Source organism: Pelecanus crispus, chromosome 3, assembly GCF_030463565.1.
Source record: "Pelecanus crispus isolate bPelCri1 chromosome 3, bPelCri1.pri, whole genome shotgun sequence".
In the NCBI taxonomy this organism is placed as follows: Eukaryota; Metazoa; Chordata; class Aves; order Pelecaniformes; family Pelecanidae; genus Pelecanus; species Pelecanus crispus.
This window is the reverse complement of record NC_134645.1, coordinates 92,693,057-92,715,044: the sequence shown is the minus strand read 5'-3', so window position 1 is coordinate 92,715,044 and position 21,988 is coordinate 92,693,057. Positions and strand designations below refer to the sequence as shown.

The following is a 21,988-nucleotide window of genomic DNA, read 5'->3' as shown; positions in this document are numbered from 1 at the left end:
CTTGGAAATTACTTCCACATTCCTGTATCTAACTTCAGCTCCATCCCTGATACAGAGCTCTGACTGACTTGCCTTGCAGGCAACAAATAAATGTCAGACATTGACTAAAGGTCAAGCTCCACATGAGTATGAAGTTAATGTCTAAATAAATACATTTTGCTACTACATTGAAAAGTATAAAACGGAAAGTTCAAAGTGCTGAACAGAAGTGAAAAAGTATGAATAGTCCATTTCTCTGGTAGCTAAATGCAGTAATTTAAAGTAATTTACCCAGATGGCGCTCTATTCTAGTTATCAAGACAGCAAACGAGCAAGTTCGCAGCTGGGTCACAAGTTTTTTGCCACAATCTCACCGGACCTCCAACACCCTACTTTTCAATGAGAATATGTTAGTAGGATCAAAGATAAACTGTCCCTGCCCTCCTATGTAAGATTTACAAGAAAGGAAATGGGAATATACGCCAGTAAAAAGACAATTAGAATGTTTAACAGAACAAAATTTTAGAGAAAAACATTTTCCTGAGTAGTTGTTTTATTTAAATCATCTCAAACTCAGTGAACTTCCTGAACAGACTTACATTGATCTTGAAGGCTTCATGGGATTTATGTAAGCTAACATTTTTAAAGCATTTTTCTAGTTCAAACATGACCAGAGTTTTTTTTAAAAAGCATCTCCCGTAATAATCTGAAAATCAAACACTGTTTTGCAGCCATTCAGTTTTGCAACTCAGCCACTCCCAATTTCCACCCCCCACCCCACCCCACCCCACCCAGATTACAGGAGATACTACCCCTGCTAATGAAGGCAAAAATGTCTTTTTACTAGCCCTACACAATCTGAACTCTGAGAAACTTCTCAAACTTGGAAAAAATGTCAACTTGGATAGATTTCAAAGCCTCTTTTCACTGTGTTTTTTTGGCTGTTTGAACAGTCCTACTGATTTCTGTGGGGCTTGCAACAGTGATTTATTTTTTTGGGGGGCATTTGTTACTTTTCATAAAAACTTCATGAAGCAGCAGTTTTCTTGAACTCTAAAGATTTCACTACCCATATCTTCACATGCAACATTTTGTAAGGCTAACGATATACAGTATTCTTTTTTAAAGTCCTGCCACTTGAAATTAATTAAAATAAGAACCTGAGTTTCACTTAGAAAAATATTTCTAACCAGCACACTTGCAAAGAAAAGTTTAAAAACATATATACAAAGCACTCAAACCTACAGACAATTACAAACATCTATTTTAAAAGTAACTTCTTTTCTCCTTAATCTGACCAGGACTGTCAGAACTGAGCCATTTTAGCTCTTTAATATCATAAAAAATAGAATAAATTTGTTACCATCAGAATTGTCTGGACTGTCAGAAGTGAGGCTTCCTTCTTCTTTGTTTAAGTGTGAATCTTTCTTGTCCTTATGAAATTTTTCCAGCATTTTGAATTTAGACAAAGCCTTGCTGCAAGATGCACTGGAAGAAGGTTTAGGGGGAACTACTTTAAAGTGTACAGAAATATTTATAAGTTTTTATACAGAATGGAAAGGGAATAAAGAGAAAAGTAAGATGTGAGAATTCAAATTGCCACTTCTGAAAAAGTAATGCAGTTCAGTTTCTTGTAGATTGAACTATCTACAATTTTCTAGCTATAACTAAAAATTAAAGTTAGTAACTTCTGAGAATAAAACTCTTTTTTTCCTCTTTTTATTTTTTTTTTTAAAGACAAATTCCTTCTCTTGCATGCAAATAAACTGTTCTAGGAGCTCAATATATTACCTGAAAACAAAGAAAAATAGTAAAACTACTTCAACAATAAAAGAAGTTTTGTACTACAAGTTTTGAAAGAAAGCATCTGGATCAGTTCAAAGTGAACACAGGTACATAAATGTGAATTACTACTGTCTTTATCACTGTCAGGTACAAGAACTGCATGTTGTTTGATTAAACCACTGTGAGGACTTGCTTAGAGGCAAATACAACCAAATGCCTTCCATTCACATTAGTAGAATTAAGTTTTAGAAAACAGCACCTATGCTGAAAACTGCTCTCTCATGATACTTAGATGATAGTCACACTACACATTTAACATACCTTAAGCTAGCCAGATGCACTATATTAGACTTTTCCTTGTTCAAATTCTTGGGGTGGAAGGGGCTTCTAAATTGGCTAATTCAGAGAAAACTCTTAGTTACAGGGTTTGTTTGATTTACTTTGACACAGGAGAGAGAGCATGAGTAGTCTAGAGGATCAGGCCAAATACTTATGCTATTAGAAACAGGAGCGTGGGGAGATGTGAACAGAAGCTAACACAACTCAGAAACATCCAATATGACTAAAGGAAGCTGGTGAGCATATGGCAGGTGCAATGTGAAAAGAGAAACAATATGAAATCCATTCTGATACAATGCGCAGGTCCTTTAGTCCCTCAACTGATATCCAAGTGCGAGGCATCACTTCTGTAGATTTATACTCTCCCACATTTACTGGGAAACTGAAAGTGCTGACAGCATGCCGCCTTCTGTAAATAACACAAACACCTGATACCTTTTAAAACAGTCTTGAAATAACTGCCAAACTCCTACTATTGCTCGTATTTCAAATATTAAGCCTAATTTGAGAAATAGATTCAGTTTTAGTGTTTATCTCCCAGACCAAGATGCTTTATAGCTATTCTATGCAAATGAGGCTTATGAAAACAGGGCAGCACATACGCTCTAGAAAGCTAACATAGAGAAATGTTCTATAGGCTACACAGTAGATCATCAACAAAATCTAAAGACCAACTGCCAAATATTTCTTTGTCATGGCTCTCCAAAATATTATTGATCTACTTGAATTTAACACCAAAGCCATGTTTAAACTAGTACATACAAGTTAATTGCTGTTGTCATTTACACTAAATTTCATGGATCAATGTTTATAATTCTTTATTATTATTTGGAGTTTCTCTTCAGATAGGACAAAAAGTGACTTCACATAACAGGCTGAATCTGAAGTTACATTGACTAGAATAATCCTGTAGATTAAACAATTTGTCATTATTACACCAACTGTACTGTTTCCATTCCAGGGGCAACATGCACAGAGCAGCCTACTGGTCAGTAGAGGGAAAAGAATCACATCAATAGAAAATAAATAGAATGCTTCTCTGACTAGAGACTTTGAAATTAAACAAGTAGAACAGTGAATATTACTATTTCTTGAGTATGAAATACAGAAAGTGTAGAGATTTCCTGTTTACTGAACATACTGACCTTTGTTCAGATTTTCAGAGTTATTCTCCCCGCCATTGGCTTACATTCAACACTGTCTGTCCTCCTACTTCACTACAGGTAGTGATGTATGATGTAACAGTAACTGAGCAAAAGTTCTCATAGTTACTAGTTTCTTTTGGAAATGACAAATGAAGTAAGTGGCAGCTTGCTTTCAGTGAGAATGCTATGGTCAAATGGATGATTTGCAAAGGACTTTCTATAGGAGACACACTAGTAATTCAAAGCTGATATTGAATAAATTTAACAGAACATATTTAATCAAATACCAGACTGGGAATCTGAATAGGGACTCTTTTGTTCACTATTTTCCACTATCTCAGCATGGCTTTCCATCAGCTTCTTCTCTTTTCTCAGTTTAACAAATCTTGTTTGAAAATCTTGAAAAGCAAGACAAACAGCAAGAACAGACAGGCAAGCAAGACAGGACAAGAATTCTTATTATCCAATTTCTTTTTATCATTTAAACAACAAAAGCAAGTAGAAAGGACATTAGGTAGGGGTATGTCTTTAACCTGTCAAATATGGAAGACAGTATCTTGAATCATAATTTGCACATTTCAGTTTAAAGCTGAAGAACAAAGAGTTCAAACATGCCTAGAATGAGTTATTTTAAAATGTACTTTATACCGCTCAGCCAAATAAACAGAAATAGTTACACTGTTTACCATTAATCTACAAAACCAAGTGAAAACAGGCTATTAGTTTAAATCTCTGCCTGTTTCCTGGCACTTCTGCAACAAGATGCCTTGGAAAATAAGAATCAGACAACAAATAAATGCGTAGCATATGTTTTGTCTTCCAGTCATCTGTCTTGTGTCTTTTAAGGAAGCATGATATAGATACTGAAGTAACTCAAAATGAAAACCTCGAACTGGAAACAACTTACCAGCTCGGTGCATTGCTCAAGATAATCAGCCAGACTGTACTTTGTTAAAATAACAGTATCTCTACACAGTGCCACCCAAACGCATCAACTCATACATATGAAGCACATATTTGTAATGCAGTGCCACACTGGGGGTGGAGGTAAGATTTATACATTTAAATAAGTTTGATTCATATTGACAAAACACTTTAAAAATGTTTATATTAGCTGACAGCCTGTCAATAAGAGTCCTATCTGCAACCAACATGGAGGTTCAAGGCACAAGAATCTTCACAAAATTTCAAAGAATGCCAGCCTTACACTTCTGAGAAATAAATTCAGCTTATTTCCAGATTTGTTATTATCACAGCAATGTTACTATTTTTTTAAGCAGGACAATTATTTTGCTATTTAGGGCACATTTAATAACCTTACAAAAAGCTAAAAATCTAAATCAACGTCTTCTCAGTCAACCCGTGCAGTAATTTATATTATTAACAATAATCTATTATTAATACATCTGAGCACCATACTACTCTTGTATTCTCAATTTTGTTATGTCCAACTGCCAAGACATGTTGGACCTTTGATTCAAAAAGCATTACACACAGATTATTTCCAACTCTCTGCGAAAAAATCCAGCCCCTCATCATGAAGAGTATGAATACGAACAGGCTAGATTCTCTTGCAAGTAAATGGATTCCATACTGGCAAAAGTGGGTAGGCTCACCTAAATGTTTTCTTGTTAAAGAAGCAGCTTTTTTAAAGACAGACCTTAAAAAGTTTACCAGAACTCTGTTTTTATTTTATACATCAATAAACCGCAGATCAAGTATGTTTCAGTTCTAATAGCTTTACCTCTAGTTAAAATACAGAGCTGACAAGATATTCTTAATTTAAAAAATAATAGTGATAGAATTGGTTTGGATGGGAACAACTTGATATGATCACATTATTTCTTCCAATTCTGCTTTGCATTGCACTTAACCCATGCAAGCACTGTTCTCTAACACTTGTAATCACCCTGCCCTTTAAGTACCTATTCCAGTGTTTTTTGGTTGAAGTAGAATGAGAAGCATCAAAGTGCTTTATGGGTTACCTCAAGCATCTCAGAAAAAACATGGAAGAATGCTGTATTTCTGAAGTCACCTGAAAATTTTCTTTGATAGTATGTTGAAAAATGAGGTCATGCTAACTGCTTAATTCTCACACTTTGCCCAGCAAGAACACTCTGTCCTCCTGTTTTTTTGAAAAGCTGTAAGGAAATCATAATATCTCATAACTATCCAATATGTAGTTGCACTCCCTGATAGGAACTCTCTCATACCCATCCGAGTTTTCCAGCAACATCTTAAAAGGCCAGAGATGGATAAGCAGTCCAGACAACACCTATTAGGGTTATGACTAAATGGCACAACTGCTGACTAAGATTTGGCTCCTAACTATTACAATACTGACAGGACAGAGCTATGCTTAAACTCAGAGACTACCAGCAGTATCTTAACTGTGCCGTATGAAAAACCAGTTTCTGGAACTTTGTTAAGTTCCAGTTGTAAGTTATACGAATCATGAAAATAAGAAGACACCAATTGCTAGAGGAACAAAAGACAATCACCCTGTGGAAGCTAACTACTCATAGGCTTTACTACCCAATACGAAAAGTAGACGTGGAAAGCTTGCAAACAATAACATATTTTCTTCCAGAACTATGTGACCAAGTCAATACTGAAGTAGCAATCACATCATCACAGCCCTTTTCCCCTTGAGCCATAGTTCTTGGCAAGGGAAATGTTGACCATACTGACAGACATACGTCTTTGAATCAGCTGCTGTTGAAAAGTTTTTCTGTGCTTCCCCAACCTATTACAAACATTGTGAATAGCATAAGATCATACAAATTGGTCTTTTTCCTCCCCAGTTTTGAAAACAGAAATCTACAAAAAGTCAGTATAAGGAACATATTGGTTACAAAACACATCTACAAATATTTCAGAAGAATTCATAAGTTACATTTTCTAATTATCTTGCTATTTATAATGTATTTACTCTTTACAAGTTTTAATAACTTGAAAGCTACAGAAAAAAACAGCAGAAAGCTTGCTTACAGCTTGAATACGATCCCTTTTAAAAATCACATCTGAATTCTATACTTTACAAACTTGCATTGTAATGTTCTAAAGCACTTGAGTGGCATCAACTTAATCTGAAACGAGGCCTATATGAAGCATGAGAAAGAACTAGCCTGACCCCCTGTGGCCAAAGGTTGCAAAATTACATTATTTACCACCATCATCTGAATCTTCCTCAGATATCCACCACGGCACTGAATCCTTTTTCTTCATTTCTTTTTTCCTGGGCTGTCCCAATGTCTCAAGAATGCTGGATTTTTTCTTTGAATTTCCAAGTGAATCATCTGAAAGAGACTGAGTCAATGGCATACAAGATTAAAGACAGCTTTTACATTTTCACATTGTTAACTGTCTTTCAGCCACCCAATTCTGGACTTCAGAGTTCAGATGCCTCTCTTTACTCCCCACTGTCTGCCTTTTTTGTATATGTATGACAAAGTTGAGTAAGAAACAATAACTGTATTCATGTGGCATAATACTGCATATTAAAATAATCCCACTGCCAGAATTTGGATATGTTAAAAGTTAACTGCTTAGTAGAGTATATGTTCAAATGAACAGCATAATCAGCTCTTTTTCAATTAGTTACAACATATAAGAACCAAAGTCCAGACTACATCCCTGGAGATAATAAAGTAGAGCAGAAACAGTTTTGCCTCGGCCTTGCTTTGTACATGAACAACATTATTAATATTCTAAAAATAAACCTTCACAAGAAACATTCTAGCTCCCAGCAAATCAAATTTCAGAAATTAATTTTATACTTTGTCTTCATGGAAATTAATACAAATGCCAGAGCCAGTCCTACCCAACTCTGTGTATTAAGCTTTCATATGTGTTAGTCATCCATGCTGATTTTGACTAATGGCTTAAATCAATGGAGGAAAAAAATCTATGAGTATCTTATGAATCTAAGTTTCTTAAGAGTAACTTAAGATTCTTATGAATCTAAGTTTCTTAAGAGTAACAGGAAGGAAAAGACCTACAGACACTTCATAAGACAACAGCACTTTTTTGAAGTGATATAGCTTTTTCTTAAAAAAACTAATCTCTGCTCTTTTCCTTTAATAAAGCTCTTTGTGGCTTACAGCAGACTCAGAGCCACAATTAGCTGTCCAGACATTGAACAAGGAAATATATTCATCAAGCTAGTGCACTGCAACCTTATGTGCTATGTATTCTTTGTGCTTAAACTCAGCAAACATGGGGTTAAGGAGAGTGGCATACTTTCTATTTTTATCTATTTTTTTAGCCGTAACTGTTGAAACCAATTGTCCTAAAGTCTCTTAAAGAACACAGTGAACAGAGTCAGCAAAAGCCATAAAGCATAAGAAACAAAGAATTCACATATGAAATACATCATGTGGGAAAATTTCAAAAGCTTCACTCTTGTAATAGTCACAAATAAAAAAATGTGATAGTATAAACCGAATACTAAAGGCAACAGGATTGTAGGTACTTAATATGTAAAACACAAGAGGATGTTTTATTAAAACAAGCCTCTGCAGTCCACTGCCTGATTCCTATTGCATAAAAGCACTACCAAAAAAGCCTGCCTTTACTATATATCTAACACTTCAATTTATATGGGCCTAACAAGAACATCCATAAATCAAATGCCAATTATCCAAAACTACCATTTAAGAAAAATATAAGAAAATAATATTCTTATGAATATTTCTGACCAATAACATCTTTAGAGCTTACAGTTTGACTTGACAAAACTGAATGCCTGTCAGACAGTCTCAGAAAGAAAACTGAAGTGCTCCGAGCCTTGCACTTTAGTACAACACAATTTTAATAAATTATGAAACTGCTAGACAACAGGATGTATTGCAGTTTCTTTAAGTTGGCTCACTGACATGGAACAAAACAGCTTTACATTCTTAATAAACGTCCTATAAATAACTTCCTTACACTAGTCACAACACAAGTACAAGTGCCATTGTCCCCAAAGCTAGCCTCCTGCTAGCTAGAAGTACTGACAGGTGCTTGATGCAAGCTCTGTTATCACTTGCAGTTTCTTTTACGACTAACAGTATCCTCTACTCTGCAAGCAGAACTTCAGTGATGCTTGTACTCCTCAGAGTGCTGTAACTAAAGAAACTGAAACTCCCGCAGGTTGTTCTCAAGTTCTGGAAACTTTCTATGTCCAGCCATCTTGTCAACTGCAGACAGTAAAGTTGCAGCAGCTGGGAAAGAAATGCTGACACAAAAATACTAGTGCATTTTTCCCAACATGTCAGTTGACTCAACAGCAAAACTTACAGATTTTTTCTTCCTTTGAAAAAAAGTAAATAAATAAATCAATCAACTTTTTGGACCAGTAATGGCTTTTCAGTGCCAATAAGTGGCACTGATTTTTTCCTTCCCCTCCTCTACAAAACACCCTGACAGCCTTTCAGGAACACAGACCAAAAGTAAAAAAAAAAGTAAAAGCCAAAAGAGTCAGTTTTAAGAAGGGACAATGACATGGCACATAATCAGCTTACCACCCTCCTATACACGTGAAGGAACTTAAGAAAGTAGATAGGTAATACAGGATTGGATCTAAAACAGACTTTCACAACCAGTTGTCCTAATTTTCAAGTCTTTTTCAGTAAGACAAGTCTACTCCAAATTATATTTTTAGTACAAAATAATATTTTAATATATTTGATCTTTTAAAAAAAAAAAAATTTAAAATGTTTTTCAAACATGGTTTAATGCATAGCGTTACTCTTCCAGGTACTATTCTACAGGTTTTCTAACAAAGATGGTATAGCCTTTGCTTTTGAAAGGCTTCCTTCTCAGCTGTCCATGAATATAAAGTAGAACAAATGTCAGCCTAGAAGACTTAGGCTTTTTCCTAAGTTTGCTTCGCTTGAAGCATCAGCAAAAAAAGCAATTAATTGAAGCACTGTGTATTAGAAAGAGCTCCTCACATGGCATGTCCCAAAGGAACTTCACAGCCAACGCTCAGAAAACTCTGTCATTCCAGTATGACAGATGATACGTAAATTAAAGTGACAACAGGGGAAGTACGCTAAAGCAAGATACTGGTAGTGGGGAGTGGAAGGATCACAGGCACACAGACAATGGAGGAGGAAGAGAAGAATTATGGATGACAACAGGCCGTTCTGGCAAGGGGTTGGGAATAAGTGTGACCAGGCAGACATTTGTTTCCTTCTGTAGAATGATAAAAGCCTAGAAAATCCTCTTCACTGATAGTGTCTATGCCAAAAGACTTTACTTTAATCCTCATATTAGACCTGCACCATCCAACTGTATCTACAGTCTTTCTTTAACTTTGTATGTTTTGATCGCAAACATACATACAATCCTCCCCCCAAACAAAGGCAGTTTCACTGAGTTATTTAAAAGGGAAAAACCGTCCTGCTCCATTTCTTGTCTGAAAGATCTGCTTAAAAAATAGTCTTCCTCAAACTACCAAGGAACAGTTTTGCTATTCCCGCCCCCCTGCCATTATACTCTTAACACAAACATCACCTACATAGCGATTTCAAACAATGGAGTACACCAGTTTCTCATCTTTCTAACATTAAAAGGCTGCACACTTTTTATAAAAAACAAACGCAAAGCAAAGGACATAACAGAAGATGTATGCATAAAAAGTAACAGAGAGTAGATTAAGTCATTGTTATTTGGGTCTGTATCTAGCTGACAAAACATAAAATAATGCATATTTTTAATAACTGGATTGGCAGTATATGTGTTTAAGCAAGTTTAAACACTTTACAAACAGTTTTAGTTTGAAATGATAGAAAACAATTAAGACATTAGCTGTTAAAAGTTACATTCTCTGAAACATGCCAAATACCACTTAGAAGAATTCAATACAGCTATTTTGATTTTTTTCTAACTCAAGCATTCTCAGTGTGGGCAATAGCTGAGGAGCAACAAGAGCATGTCAAATGAGGAACAAAATAGTAGAAGCAATCATACGCAGAGTTTTGTCAGATGTGAAAAATAAATAGAAGAATAAACCTCCTTTCTCTTCCCCAGAGCAACTCCCTTCGTAACAATAGTACTTAAAGAACTTTTGACAGAAATGCAGAGCTTAATTTTCTATTTTTACTAACATTAATAATTTCAGTGAATTCAGGAATGTTAACTCAATTACATCATCAAATTAAAGGCCAAAATCTACCTTTAAGTTATTTGTGACTCTTAATTTTCACATGGCATGTTGGTTTTCTATTCTCTCAATTTAGTATTGCTCAGTGAAGTTACATTTATTCTGTATCTGTAAAAACACCTCACAAGCTGCATGGCCAAAGCAGAGTTACAGACCTACCTGGGAAAGCTAAAATCTTATTGAAAAAGAAGCCTCTGGTTACTACAGATCTTTATTACACAGTACAAAGTACAATTTTTACAAAATCTAGCACCTACATTTTTCACAAGTAATTAAGTTGTAGCACAGCCTCTACATCTTTAAGCACACATTACATAAAACAGAGACCCCAAGAATATTCTCTGCCATCGTTAGCTACACTTACATACAGCAACACAATGTAGTAAGGACCTTATGTATGCAGTATTTATATCTTACGGCTACCACACTGTGTGTCTGATAAACCAAAGGGTAAATTCTGAAATTACAGGTCTATATGCAGTGAAAAAACCATACCAAGTTAGGGCATTTTGACCATGTCCGACAATTGTTAGCTTAAGTCATAACTCACAGACTTGCATGATTTTGCCTGTACTCAAAATCATCAAGCACCCTGAGGAATAAAAGGAATCAAATTTTAATTTTCTAATCACTACAACATACTTAATTTTATTAGGGTTAATACAAGAATTTTAAATAGAATTCAGTAAATCGTAGCTTGTGCCTACATACAGGAAAAGTTTGTTATCTCATTTTCCATTATATATCAGTTTGAAGCTTCTGCTACTAAATAACACACAATTAAATTGAAACAAAAATCAAGAAGGGCTCTTTCTTGAGATATCTTGAGATATAACCTAGCAGTGACAAAATATTTATTTAATCACAAAACTGTTGTCTTGATTTCAAAGAGCAAAACAGTATGAATTAAGTTTAGCAATGAAGCAAAGACCTTGCAAAGACCCACACATAAGACAGCTACGTGAATTATGTCATAAAAGCACAGCTGCATCTTCCATTTCATATTCTTCCATACTCCCTGTATTTTAATAGGGAAAAAGGATGTGACCTTGCTCTGAAACATACCTCTTTCAGAAACTCTTCAAACTGCTCATCTAATTCTTCTTTTGAAAATCGATGAGCCATAACCTGCAACTGGATGCTACCTTCCAAACAACTGAGTTTAAAAACTAAGATTTAAAATAAAAATAAAGTTAATTAAAAGCATTCTGAAATTAGAGGTAGCGTAGTGATTTGCTTTCGTAGAGAGCTATAACAAGAAAAAAAAAACTCAAGAGATCCCAAATTTCATTCCTCCCACTCTTAATCTAAATAATTTACTGAACAAGACAATGTATGCAAACATACCTGTATTACTCAAATTCCTTATAATCAAAATATTAATTTCCAAAACAACAGTTTCAGCATTTAAACTCTGAGGGATAAATAAATCATCATCTTTACATTTTTCTTCAAGACAGCTCTCTTAGCTACCAACAATTAAGCATTTTAAGGGCTTTTTATTCCTTTCCATGTTTTTTCTCCAAAACTGGAGACATCTGGCATTATAAGTTTTGTTTCATTGTCTCTGCTGTGCTTAGGACTTAGCAAACAATAAATGCATGAAAAGTCTTTAACATTAGAGGACGACATTTGGTTTGATCTGCCCTGTCACAGAAAGACAATGGCACTTGCCCCCCCCCCCCAAAGTCTGCGTTGACTTCGCAGGTATAAAATATGCCCCCCACTCAAAACGCAACAAAGCTTTTGTATATCACACTGCTCAACACATATGGCTACCTTCAAAACTACATATATATATATATATATATATCAGCATTAAACTACCCTGGGATCTTCCAGGCTGAGAAGTGCTATGTAAACATAAAACGGCTAAACATTTGCAGAAATGCTTTTACCATTAAATAAAACTTCTCCCAATATGGACCCCTCTCAGGACACAGGACTGTTACCTACCTAGTAAATGGATTTTGACAGGTGAGTTGTGACAACTGCTTCCTGCTTTCACTCCTTATTCGTCCATAGACCACCCGACACTTTGGCTTTGGCAGTTAAAAAAAAGTCGCAGCAGACTGCCCAGACTTTGAATAGAATAAGATATCCTTCTGTAAGCACTTGGACAGTATCTCTGAAAACATGGTAAGAAGATTAAGAATGTTACCTCTCAGGACACACATAATCCAGTATCCTTTTATACCTTCACATCAAAGAACACTAGATGCTAAACACTAGATGCTTTAACAGTTTACTAGCTGTACCAACTATTTCAGCAAGTGGAATTCATAGCCATTCATAGCTTAACTCCAGCCTTGCCAGAAGATTCTCCTGACATTATCTGTACTGCTGTCTACCTTATAATTACAGCTTTTATAAAAACTAACAATATAGAACTTCGTTTTTCAAAAGGACAACATGTATGTCAGACAATTTCCGTAATAGAAGATGACAAACAAACATTACCCTTAGCAAATATAATTTACAGTCATACATTTAGAATTGGAGGCTCACAAATGACTTTCCAAGCTGTAAAGGAAAGAAGTCACTTGCTGGGATATATGCTATAACACAGGGCAGAAAGCAGAAGTTTGGGGAAGGCAGGGCTGAACCACGGGGATGAAGGAAAGCTTGTACAGCCTAACGCATTTCATGTAATCTTGTAATCATCCCAGGGCTAGGACCAGCCGTGACCCGGCCGTGATCCTCCTCCTCCGGCCTCCCCTACGGCACACGCAAAGCTGGCACACGGCGGCGGCCGGCAGCAGCCCTGGGGCGGGCGGGCCGTGCTCCTCCCAACCCCAGCCGCGACTCCGCGGCTCTCCTCCAGCCCCGTCCTCTCCCGCCCCGGGCCTAGCGAGTGCTGGCGAAAGGACGCGACGGCCCCCGGCGGCGCGGGGGCTCGCAGACGGGCGGCCGGAGGGAGAAGGGCAGCCCCCGACGGGGCACCGCCAGGCCGAGCCGGCGGGCTGCGCTCGGCTCCGCGGCCCGAGGGGACGCTCCAGAGAGCGGCGGGGCCCGGGAGAGGAAGCGGCTCAGAGCCGAGCGCTGCCCTGAGGGCGGCCGGCCGGCCCGCTGCCCCGCCTCGGGGCGCCGGGAGCGTACCGGGGCCGCGTCGGGCCCCTCTCGACCATGGCCGCCTCCCTCGCTGGCGGCACGGTTGCCTAGGGAACCCTGCCGGCCACCGTACCGCCCGCCAAAACTGACCGCGGGGTGGCGCGTCACGTGACGCCGCCAAACCCGCCGTGCTTTCCGCTCCCCCCGCCCCTCCGCCGCCGACGCGCGTGGAAGGCACGTGACGGGAGAGAACGGTCTCCAGCCGCCACTCCCTACCCCGGCAACGGTCGCCGCGGCTCGGCCCGCCCCGGCCGGCGCGGCTGGAGGCGGAAGTCGCCGCGCAGTGACGTCAGGCGGCGGCGCGCGCCGGGCCTGCGGAGCGGCGCCGCCTGCTGGACGGCGGGCGGAGGGGCAGCGCCGGCGGGCAGCGGGGCCGGGCAGCGCCGCCGCCGCCGCTACCCCCGGGAATGGTCACGGCCGGCACAACGCAGCGGCCCCCGGCGAGCCAACGCGGCCTGCCCGCGCACCGGCCTCCCCCCGGCCAGCGGGGGCTGTGAGCGAGGCGGGGGGAGGCCGGTGCCGGTGCCGGCCCCGGGCGCCGCTCCGTTCCCGCCGCCCGGACGCTCTGGGGTGCCTCCGGCCGTCTACCCCCGGGCGGCGGGAGCAGGGGTGCGGGGCGCGGGTTTGGGTCGTGCCCCCCCCCCCCCGCTGTGAGTTCTGAGCTTGCGGCTCGCCCTGATGCGCTTCTCTGCCTTCTAGGAGCTGCTCGGGAGCCTGCGGGGGGATTAAAACCGAATTCAGTTTATTTCTCCGTTCGCTGGTGGTGCCGGGCCCCTGCGGGGGACCACCCTCGTTCACGGTGACGAAGCCTGCGGGGCTAACGCTGTTGCCACCTGCAGCCAAAATGCCGTCGCCAGCTTGCTGAAGGGCGCGCTTCTTCACAAGTCGTCCGGCTGATCTTGTGGCAAAAGCAAGGCGGAAAGAGTTAAAAGTGTGTCGCTTTCCCTAAACGCAAAGGTCAAAACCAAACCGTCCCTTCTCGCTCTTACACAGAAATCCCCTTCTAAAGCTTTTCTAATGTTCCAGCCTCAGATGTCGGCTGCTGTGCTTCTAAGACATTTTAGCACATCTCTGGAAATGTTGAAAGTATGCAGAGAAATTAATGACCCCTGTTTCCCTGACCACTGTCTCTCAAATAACCACAGAACCGTTGCAGTCTGTGCTGGCATGTGCTCTCCAGCTAGGGTCTGTTGGTTGTGTTTGTTGTGAGAGTCACGTTGCTTTAGGAATTTTTACGCCAGCATTTAGTAAATGGCAATATAAAACAAGCTCACTTAAGAATACAAGTGAACATTGTTCGCGCGCGCACACGCACGCACACACATTTTGATTCTCCGTTGAGCAGACTTGGAATGAAACGATTTTGAAAGGAAGTTTTCTTCAGTGAGTGTTGGATACTCATCGCAAGTGAGAAACTAGTTAAAATCCTATTACTGTCTCTCATTTCCTGTTAGCTTCAGAGATAAAGACTGTGCTTCCAATATGGCCTTTCTAGATCCCAGATTTTTTATGCAAGTATAAATTATAGTTTAAATTCAAAGCAGCGAAGAAATATGGGCTCTGTATTTTCCACCGAAGTCCATAGGAACTGCTTTGCTTAAGGTGCTGCAGCACTTCTTTCAGTCAGGCCTTTTGTCTGCAGATGGAGTATTATATTTCCATTTGCAAAGTACGGGTCATTTATTTCGTCTTTGCGTGCAACTTCTGTTGCTGTCTATGGGAAATGTGGGAGCTGATCAAGGACAGGATGCCCACGTAAACTAATATACTAGAACGATTTGTTAAGCGTGACAGCCCGCTGCTGGTGAAAACATCAGTTTCCAGCGTTTGCTCTTTTCTCTCGCCTCATGAAAAAGCATGGAGTGAGGCATGAGCATTTAAAGAGAAATATAGAAATTAATTAAGGGATGTCAGTCTGATGCTGCATGCCTTGATCCTGCTCAGATGTAAGCCCATGCAAATTTTGCTGTTAACTTCAAAGTGATAGCCGTGACATCATTGATTGATCATGAGAGTTACTTCATATATAATCAAATAATCACATCAAGGGCTCAGTCCTGCAAGCTGCTAAAAAACTGTTGCACATTGAAGACTTTCTGTTTGCAGAAATATGTTCAAAGAAAGAGGCTTGTACAAAGTATAGAAAAATGTGCAGAGGGATCAGTGCTGTCGGAAACCTCAGTGCCCATATGGGAAGAAAAAAAAACCCCAAACCACTCTTGATGACTGTGGTGGAGAGGAGGCATTGCCTGGTGTTGAAATGTCATCCAGTGCATTCAAATGACATGCACAATAGCCACTTAAAAGATTTTCATTTCCTTCTAATGCCAACCAGTTGGAGCAGTTTTCTCAAGAGCTCTTAACAGTGGAACTTAAAAAACGGAGAGCAGGGCTAGCCATGAATTTCAGCCAGGAACGTGGCAATTTGGGTGGCAGTACTAATAAAGCAGAAGGGTAGTCACAAAATCTGAAATAGATCCTGCTGGACAGAGCCCCAGATTACAAGGTAAAATTCTGGCTCTTCTGACATGGGTGGGAAGCCTTTTGTTGACTTCTATGAAACCAGATTTTGCCTCTGTAGTTACCAGCTTCTCATTTAAATGTGTGGCATGTGTACACTTAATGCATTTTTTTTTTCCTTCAGATTTCTAAAATATAAGGCTTCATGTATTGGTATAATAATTTCAAACAATTAATGGTAAAATTAAAAGGGATATAATATCCACACTTTTGTTTTTGCACATCTAACTTCAGATTCGTATCATCCATAAATGTCAATGGGGAAAAAGACATCAAATAAAAAAGAAACAAAACGTCTGCCATATCCATTTTGGCTGAGGCATTGCATTAGATAGTATTTCAGTACTGAGCTTGCAAATATGTGAAATATGAGATTATGATAATAAATATTTAGCCATATTCTTGGTTATGTTTTTTTAAAGGTTAACAGTTTCATACTGAATGAAAAGCAAACAAACAGTGGTGAATTAAGAAGTTAAAACTGCATTCTCTGTGCATGCTCACTGTGATAATACTTCCTTACATGACTGTGCAATAAAAATCCTTTCCAGTATATGCTTCAGAAAAAGAAAAAGCCTTCCATAAAAGTACAAGTTGCACAGAAAATGGAAAAATTATGTGGAACTCTGTTTTGTGCAAGAGAAAACAGTAGTTGGGCATTGTTAGATTAGGATTAGTTACAAAATGGTTCACCTAACTATAATTTCAGTTTAAAAGATAATTTTTAATGCTTTCACTTTTGTTTCACTACAGGTGTTATTTTGTTCCGCCACTGGTTAACCATAGTCCTCAGATCCCGAGGGCCAGGTTTCTGGTTGACTGCGTTACGGTAGCTGGCCTGAACTCGGCTTAGCATCTCACCCACCAGGTCTTTGCCCTCATGCAGTTTCTCTGGGAGCTGAGAACTAAATTCTGTGTCATGTTTCAAATTGTTCCGCAGGCTTAGACCAGTTGCTAATCTTATTTCTGCTTGCATCCCTTGAACGGAGCTGCGAGTTTGGAAGCTGGGTTGTCACGCTGCTGGCCATTTCCCAGTTTCTGGAAGTTAGCAGACATGCAGTGTTTCTCAGGCTTTTTGAAAATGGATCCTCCCTTTGGCTCATTTGTGTAAATGTTTAATTGCCTTAATGCTGTGCCCTGTGCTGCCAACTTTTCAGTTCCTCTGGAAGAGGGGGAGCGCAAAGTTGCTGTAATTACTGGCTGCAGGAATTCTCCATCGTAGAGAAAACTCTGCTACTGCCAGCAAGTGTAAACAGTTAAAAGTTCCTTCAAGACAGTGGATGTTTGCAGTTGGTAATTATAGCTGCTTTTCACTCTCTCAACTTAAAAGAAGTGCATTTGCCAACATTTAACACTGCTTTTTCTTCCATTTCCCGATTCTGTATAAACTTGCGTGGAAACTTTCCTCTACTGCATAATCCAGCCAGTGGAGTAGGTTCCCTCCTATTAAGAGCTTTCACTTTTGACGAATCCTGGGAAAATTATTGTGCAAAGATGGAAACAAACATGGCTGGTGTGACCAACCGTAGCACACTTGAACTAGCCTAACGATCCTGCCCTGTGCCTACCGCAGGTTTGTCTTTGCCAGTAAAAATTCTCAGTACTTGGCATCAGGCAACACACCTACGGCTCCTATGTTCCACGGGGACTGGAGAAACAACTTGAGTCACTTTCACCCCAAAGTCGTTTGAACTGTAAGCCCTCATCTGTCATGAATATTCTCTTTTGTATACAGAAAGTTTTGTAATAATTTTTTTCTCTTTGCGTGAAGACACACCACATGTCTTTGGTTCAGAAAAAAATTAAGGTAAATATTTTTATAAAAAATTCTTAGTGGCTTAGGAAAGATTAAACTCAGAAAACTCAGCAAAGAAAAATTAAGTGTTCTGATTTATTCAAATTTTTCAGATCTGTAAAATCTCTCGCTAATCCTGACAACATATCTGCTTAACACTGGCAAGAATATTAGCTTTGCATTTCAGATTTTCAGCTGGTTATTTTTAGTCCTTGGGAAGCCTGGGAAATAAGAAATATAACCGCTTTGAACAGTCTGAAAGAGCCAACTCTAGCAGGGCCTCTGAATCTGATTAGATAAAACAACAAAGAGGTTCTGTTAGGGCAGAGGCAGGAAGAACTAAGGTGGGTGGCAATATCTGTCATAACTCAGGGGAAATGTAGCCTCAAAGCACTCAAAAGTGGGTGAAAAAATAACATAAGCAATAGACAACTTTCCCACATCTTAGGTCACTCTCCAAATGCAGTATGAAGAATTTTCTCTGTGCTCAACTTTTTTTTTTTTTTGTATTTTTAAAGTACAATAAACAGCACATGCATGTGTGTTTATCTTAAAAAGCTAATTTAGGGGAACATCATTTCTCTGCAGATAAGTATCTGAAAAAGCGCAGTATGGCAAGTGCGATTACATTTGTCGGTGCAGAAACAGCGTAAGATCTTAAGAGATAGATTTGCAATTTTCAGCATTTTCCTCTGAAAATAAGGTAGCTTTAGGATTGCCACAGGAGAGTTCTCCCTAAAATACAGCTAGTCATAACATCACATTTTATCCTACTGGCTGAAAAAGGATCAAACTCTTGTGTTTAGTGCAACTGGGAGGTCTTCAGGTTTTTTGGGGGGTTGATTTAAAAATGATCTGTTATTGGAGTGGTGGGAACCTGGAACACCCACTTGGCCAAGGATCGTGCTTCCCTACTTTCAGTGCAGGATGTTATTTTGGGTTGGAGTCTCTGCTGAAGTGAAGAGGTAGAAAGAAAGATTTGTGCATCTTCTCAGGAAAATCAGTCAAGATGTTGTCAAAGTTGCTATGCATCCACAACGTTGAGATTTGTCTCTGTTAGAGGCCGGGAGCGTTACCTGTTTGAAGCCCGCCGCCAAGTGTGCCCCACACCAGTGATGGCTGCAGCTGAGGAACGTGGTGCTTGTTCCTCGTATGCAGGCGTAGGAGAACAGTCCCTCCAGCCTGTTCCTTACCTGCATGTAACTGCTGGCATTTTTCCGGTAACTCCAGGTCTGTCTTCCCTGGGACAGATGTGGGGCATAGCGGCAGGTGCATACACGTATGATAACTAATGCGGACCTGATACCAGTTTGCATTGCTCCAGAGGTTCGGCCCCCCGTGCCAGGCTGAGGGCGTTCAGCACGCTTGCGTGGCTCTTTGCACTGAAATGGAGTGGTGGAGCTGTGAGCACCAGAGCTCAAGCTTGATGGGCAGGGTCTACTCGACTCTTTGTGGTTTCTGGCAAAAGGCTTGTTGTAATTATGCTGCTGAGGTAGTAATTTCATTAAGCGGTTAGGTACTGGATAAGATTGCCTTCTGGCTTGAAAGGTCATTACTTTGTTAATGGATCACTTGCTTTGCTGTATATTAGCCTACATACTTAGAAAGAAAATTTGGAATGACCATTAATTTATTTGAAAGGAGTTTGATTTAGCTTTTTAACCAATAATGTACTCCACAGTTTTCCTGACTTCATGCCTGCTATGAACAGTATTCCTGTGAACCAAGCGGCTTGTTAGTGGTATTTCTATGACATTTTCAGCAGGCTAAAGGTAGTTACAGTGTACATTTCAACAGGAGAGCCGGAGTGTGAAATTTATCCCGATTACCTTTTTCCTCAAGCTCTTTTCTCATTAAAATTTTCTCCTAAGTTAATCTGCTCCACATTTTTTATTTTCTTTGAAACTGTGCTGTGGGGTTCAGTCTTAACATTGCTGCAGAGGGAATTGAGCATCAGGTCTTAAAAGCTAAGGGGACAAAATCAGATCCTTGCCAGGAATCGTTGCCTGTACAAGTTCCCCTCCCCTGGCTGATCCATGGACCGCCCAGGTGAACGTGTTTCTGTTTCCCAGTGAAAGGAAAAAACGTAGATGGGCGCATATGGATACCCTTTTTTGTCTTTGGCCAGTGAAGGAATAAAGCCCCCCAGAGCTCAGATTCACATGTAATAACAAAAGCCCTGGGATGTGTTAACCAGTATCGATGGGGGAGGATGGAGTGACTTACAAGTCCGTTCTCTGTGCAAAGCAAGTTCACGTTTTTGTCGATTTAATGTAGCTGTCTCACTCGTCATCCTCTCGCTCGTGGAGACGCAGGCCCCGGTCCCATGCTGTTTGTACAGATGCTGTTAGTACAGAGCCGGGGGATGGGGAAGTCAGAAATCTGAGGTCTCCTTCTCTGCTGCCGCATCCCCAGCACTGCTTGGGGTCATTTCGGCTAGGTGCAGATCCCTCACCTACAACACATTTATAGCACACCGCCTTTGTTGCGTGTGCTGGCGGCACTCCATAGAGAGGTCTTATTCTTCACCAGGCAAGGCAACCTTTCTGGAATCAGCACATGTCCCCCTTTTTGGTTTATTTTCTCATACCTGGAAGTAAAGAGAATCTAAACTGATTTTCTGTGTACAGAAAACAAAAGCCAGCCAGATAGGTACTATGGAAAGGAAAACCTCACCACTCTGAAACTCTCAAGTGTGGAGAGGCAGAAGATTTTTTTTTCCCCCCTGTAAACAGTGCTTTAGGTAGGGATACAACCTGTCATTACTTAGAGATTTCCAGCAGCTGAACACTTGGTGTCTGTCTGCCACCCACCTAGCACCAAAAATGCCACCAAGAGATCGGCTTGTTGAAGGGCTGAAATGGTCCTTAAAGCTTAGCCTCAAAGGACTATGGCACCTGCTTTCCCGTGTCTTCTCTTTCTCTCCATATCTACCCCACTAATCACCTATTAGCTCCTAAGGTACCAGAAATAAACACCAGCAGCCCCAAGGTTCAGACAGTGTATATTAAGACCTGTGAAAACTGCCTTTTACAAGCATTTCTCTGGAAAATTAATACCTAGCTTAAGGATTTAAAACCTAGTGAGGTTCTTTGTTATTTCAGGCTTCTGGGAAGTGGTCATTTTCTTAATGTGATAAGAAACTGAAACGCTTTCAAAGAAAAGACGCTTAGATGTGTGGCCTGCATGGATTAGTAAGACTGGAAGCTGCTGTTCCATGAATCCCTTAATTACGACAAACCTTCTCTGGTGAGCTGCTATATTTACTTAATGGAATATTAAGCTACAATTTTTACACGTATACTAAAGGTATTTAGGTGTCACTGTTTTCTTGCAGTGTAACAATATTTGATTTGATTTAATTTAAGTTTGGATAAGCTTGGGCTTTTTGTTAATTTCCTCCACTCTGAAGGATAAAATAGCCTGGTGCAAAAGCCTTTTAAGATTCAATAGTGTTGTTTAAGCTTGGCATCTGCAACTAATAATAAAGACTATGCAACTTTGAATGAAAAAAAATGTCTAATTATAATGGCAACGGGAAGATGGTTGACTCATCTTCGGTAGTTTGGATTACATGTGTGGGATTGTGTTTTGGATGGAGCACTCCAGAATAGCAACACTCCATCAAAAACACAGTCATGCACCTGTACTCCAAATGGCTGAATAAGGCAAAACACATGTCATCCGAACACTGTGAATCAAATTAAAAAAAGAAAAGAAAAGAAAAGAAAGCTGGAAGAGAAATAAAGACAAGTACCATAACATTGGTGTGTGTGAAGACTTCTTTCTCTAAAGCTTCCTGAGTGATTTATTTATCGCTAAACCTCTGTTCGCAAGCCATGTTTGATTTTGCTTGATGCTGATATAGACACTGCAACTGGATCTTATGGAAAGGGCTGCCAGCAACTGTTTGATCCTGATAAATTGCAATAACAGGCACAATTTACAATGAGAAGCTATTGCTGCTTCTGGCCCTAATGTGTGATGAGGTATAAAACATGGTGGGCCAAAATTCTCCTTACCTGGTGGCCCCCTGAGACCACTTGCAGAAGAGCCTAAGAGAGCCTTGAGCAAAAGACAATTACATTCACAGCAAGAGCCAGGCCCAATTTTATATCAAAGGTAAGCGTGCGTATGTGTATTTGCCTGCATTTGGAGTGA

At 40.0% G+C, this 21,988-nt stretch overlaps 1 protein-coding gene across 1 annotated transcript in view; it reads right to left on the bottom strand.

Annotated features, from left to right (window-relative positions):
* Window positions 1-12,908, bottom strand: part of CEP162 (centrosomal protein 162) — a 45,955-nt gene extending 33,047 nt beyond the window's left edge. The window contains exons 1-6 of the mRNA XM_075707868.1: window positions 12,890-12,908; window positions 12,358-12,529; window positions 11,467-11,570; window positions 6,419-6,557; window positions 3,536-3,646; window positions 1,343-1,492 (exon numbers count right to left, since the gene is read on the bottom strand). Coding sequence (XP_075563983.1) covers window positions 1,343-1,492; window positions 3,536-3,646; window positions 6,419-6,557; window positions 11,467-11,526 — 460 coding nt within the window. The 5' untranslated portion in view covers window positions 11,527-11,570; window positions 12,358-12,529; window positions 12,890-12,908. The remainder of the gene's footprint in view (window positions 1-1,342; window positions 1,493-3,535; window positions 3,647-6,418; window positions 6,558-11,466; window positions 11,571-12,357; window positions 12,530-12,889) is intronic.
* Between the last annotated feature and the right edge of the window lie 9,080 nt (window positions 12,909-21,988).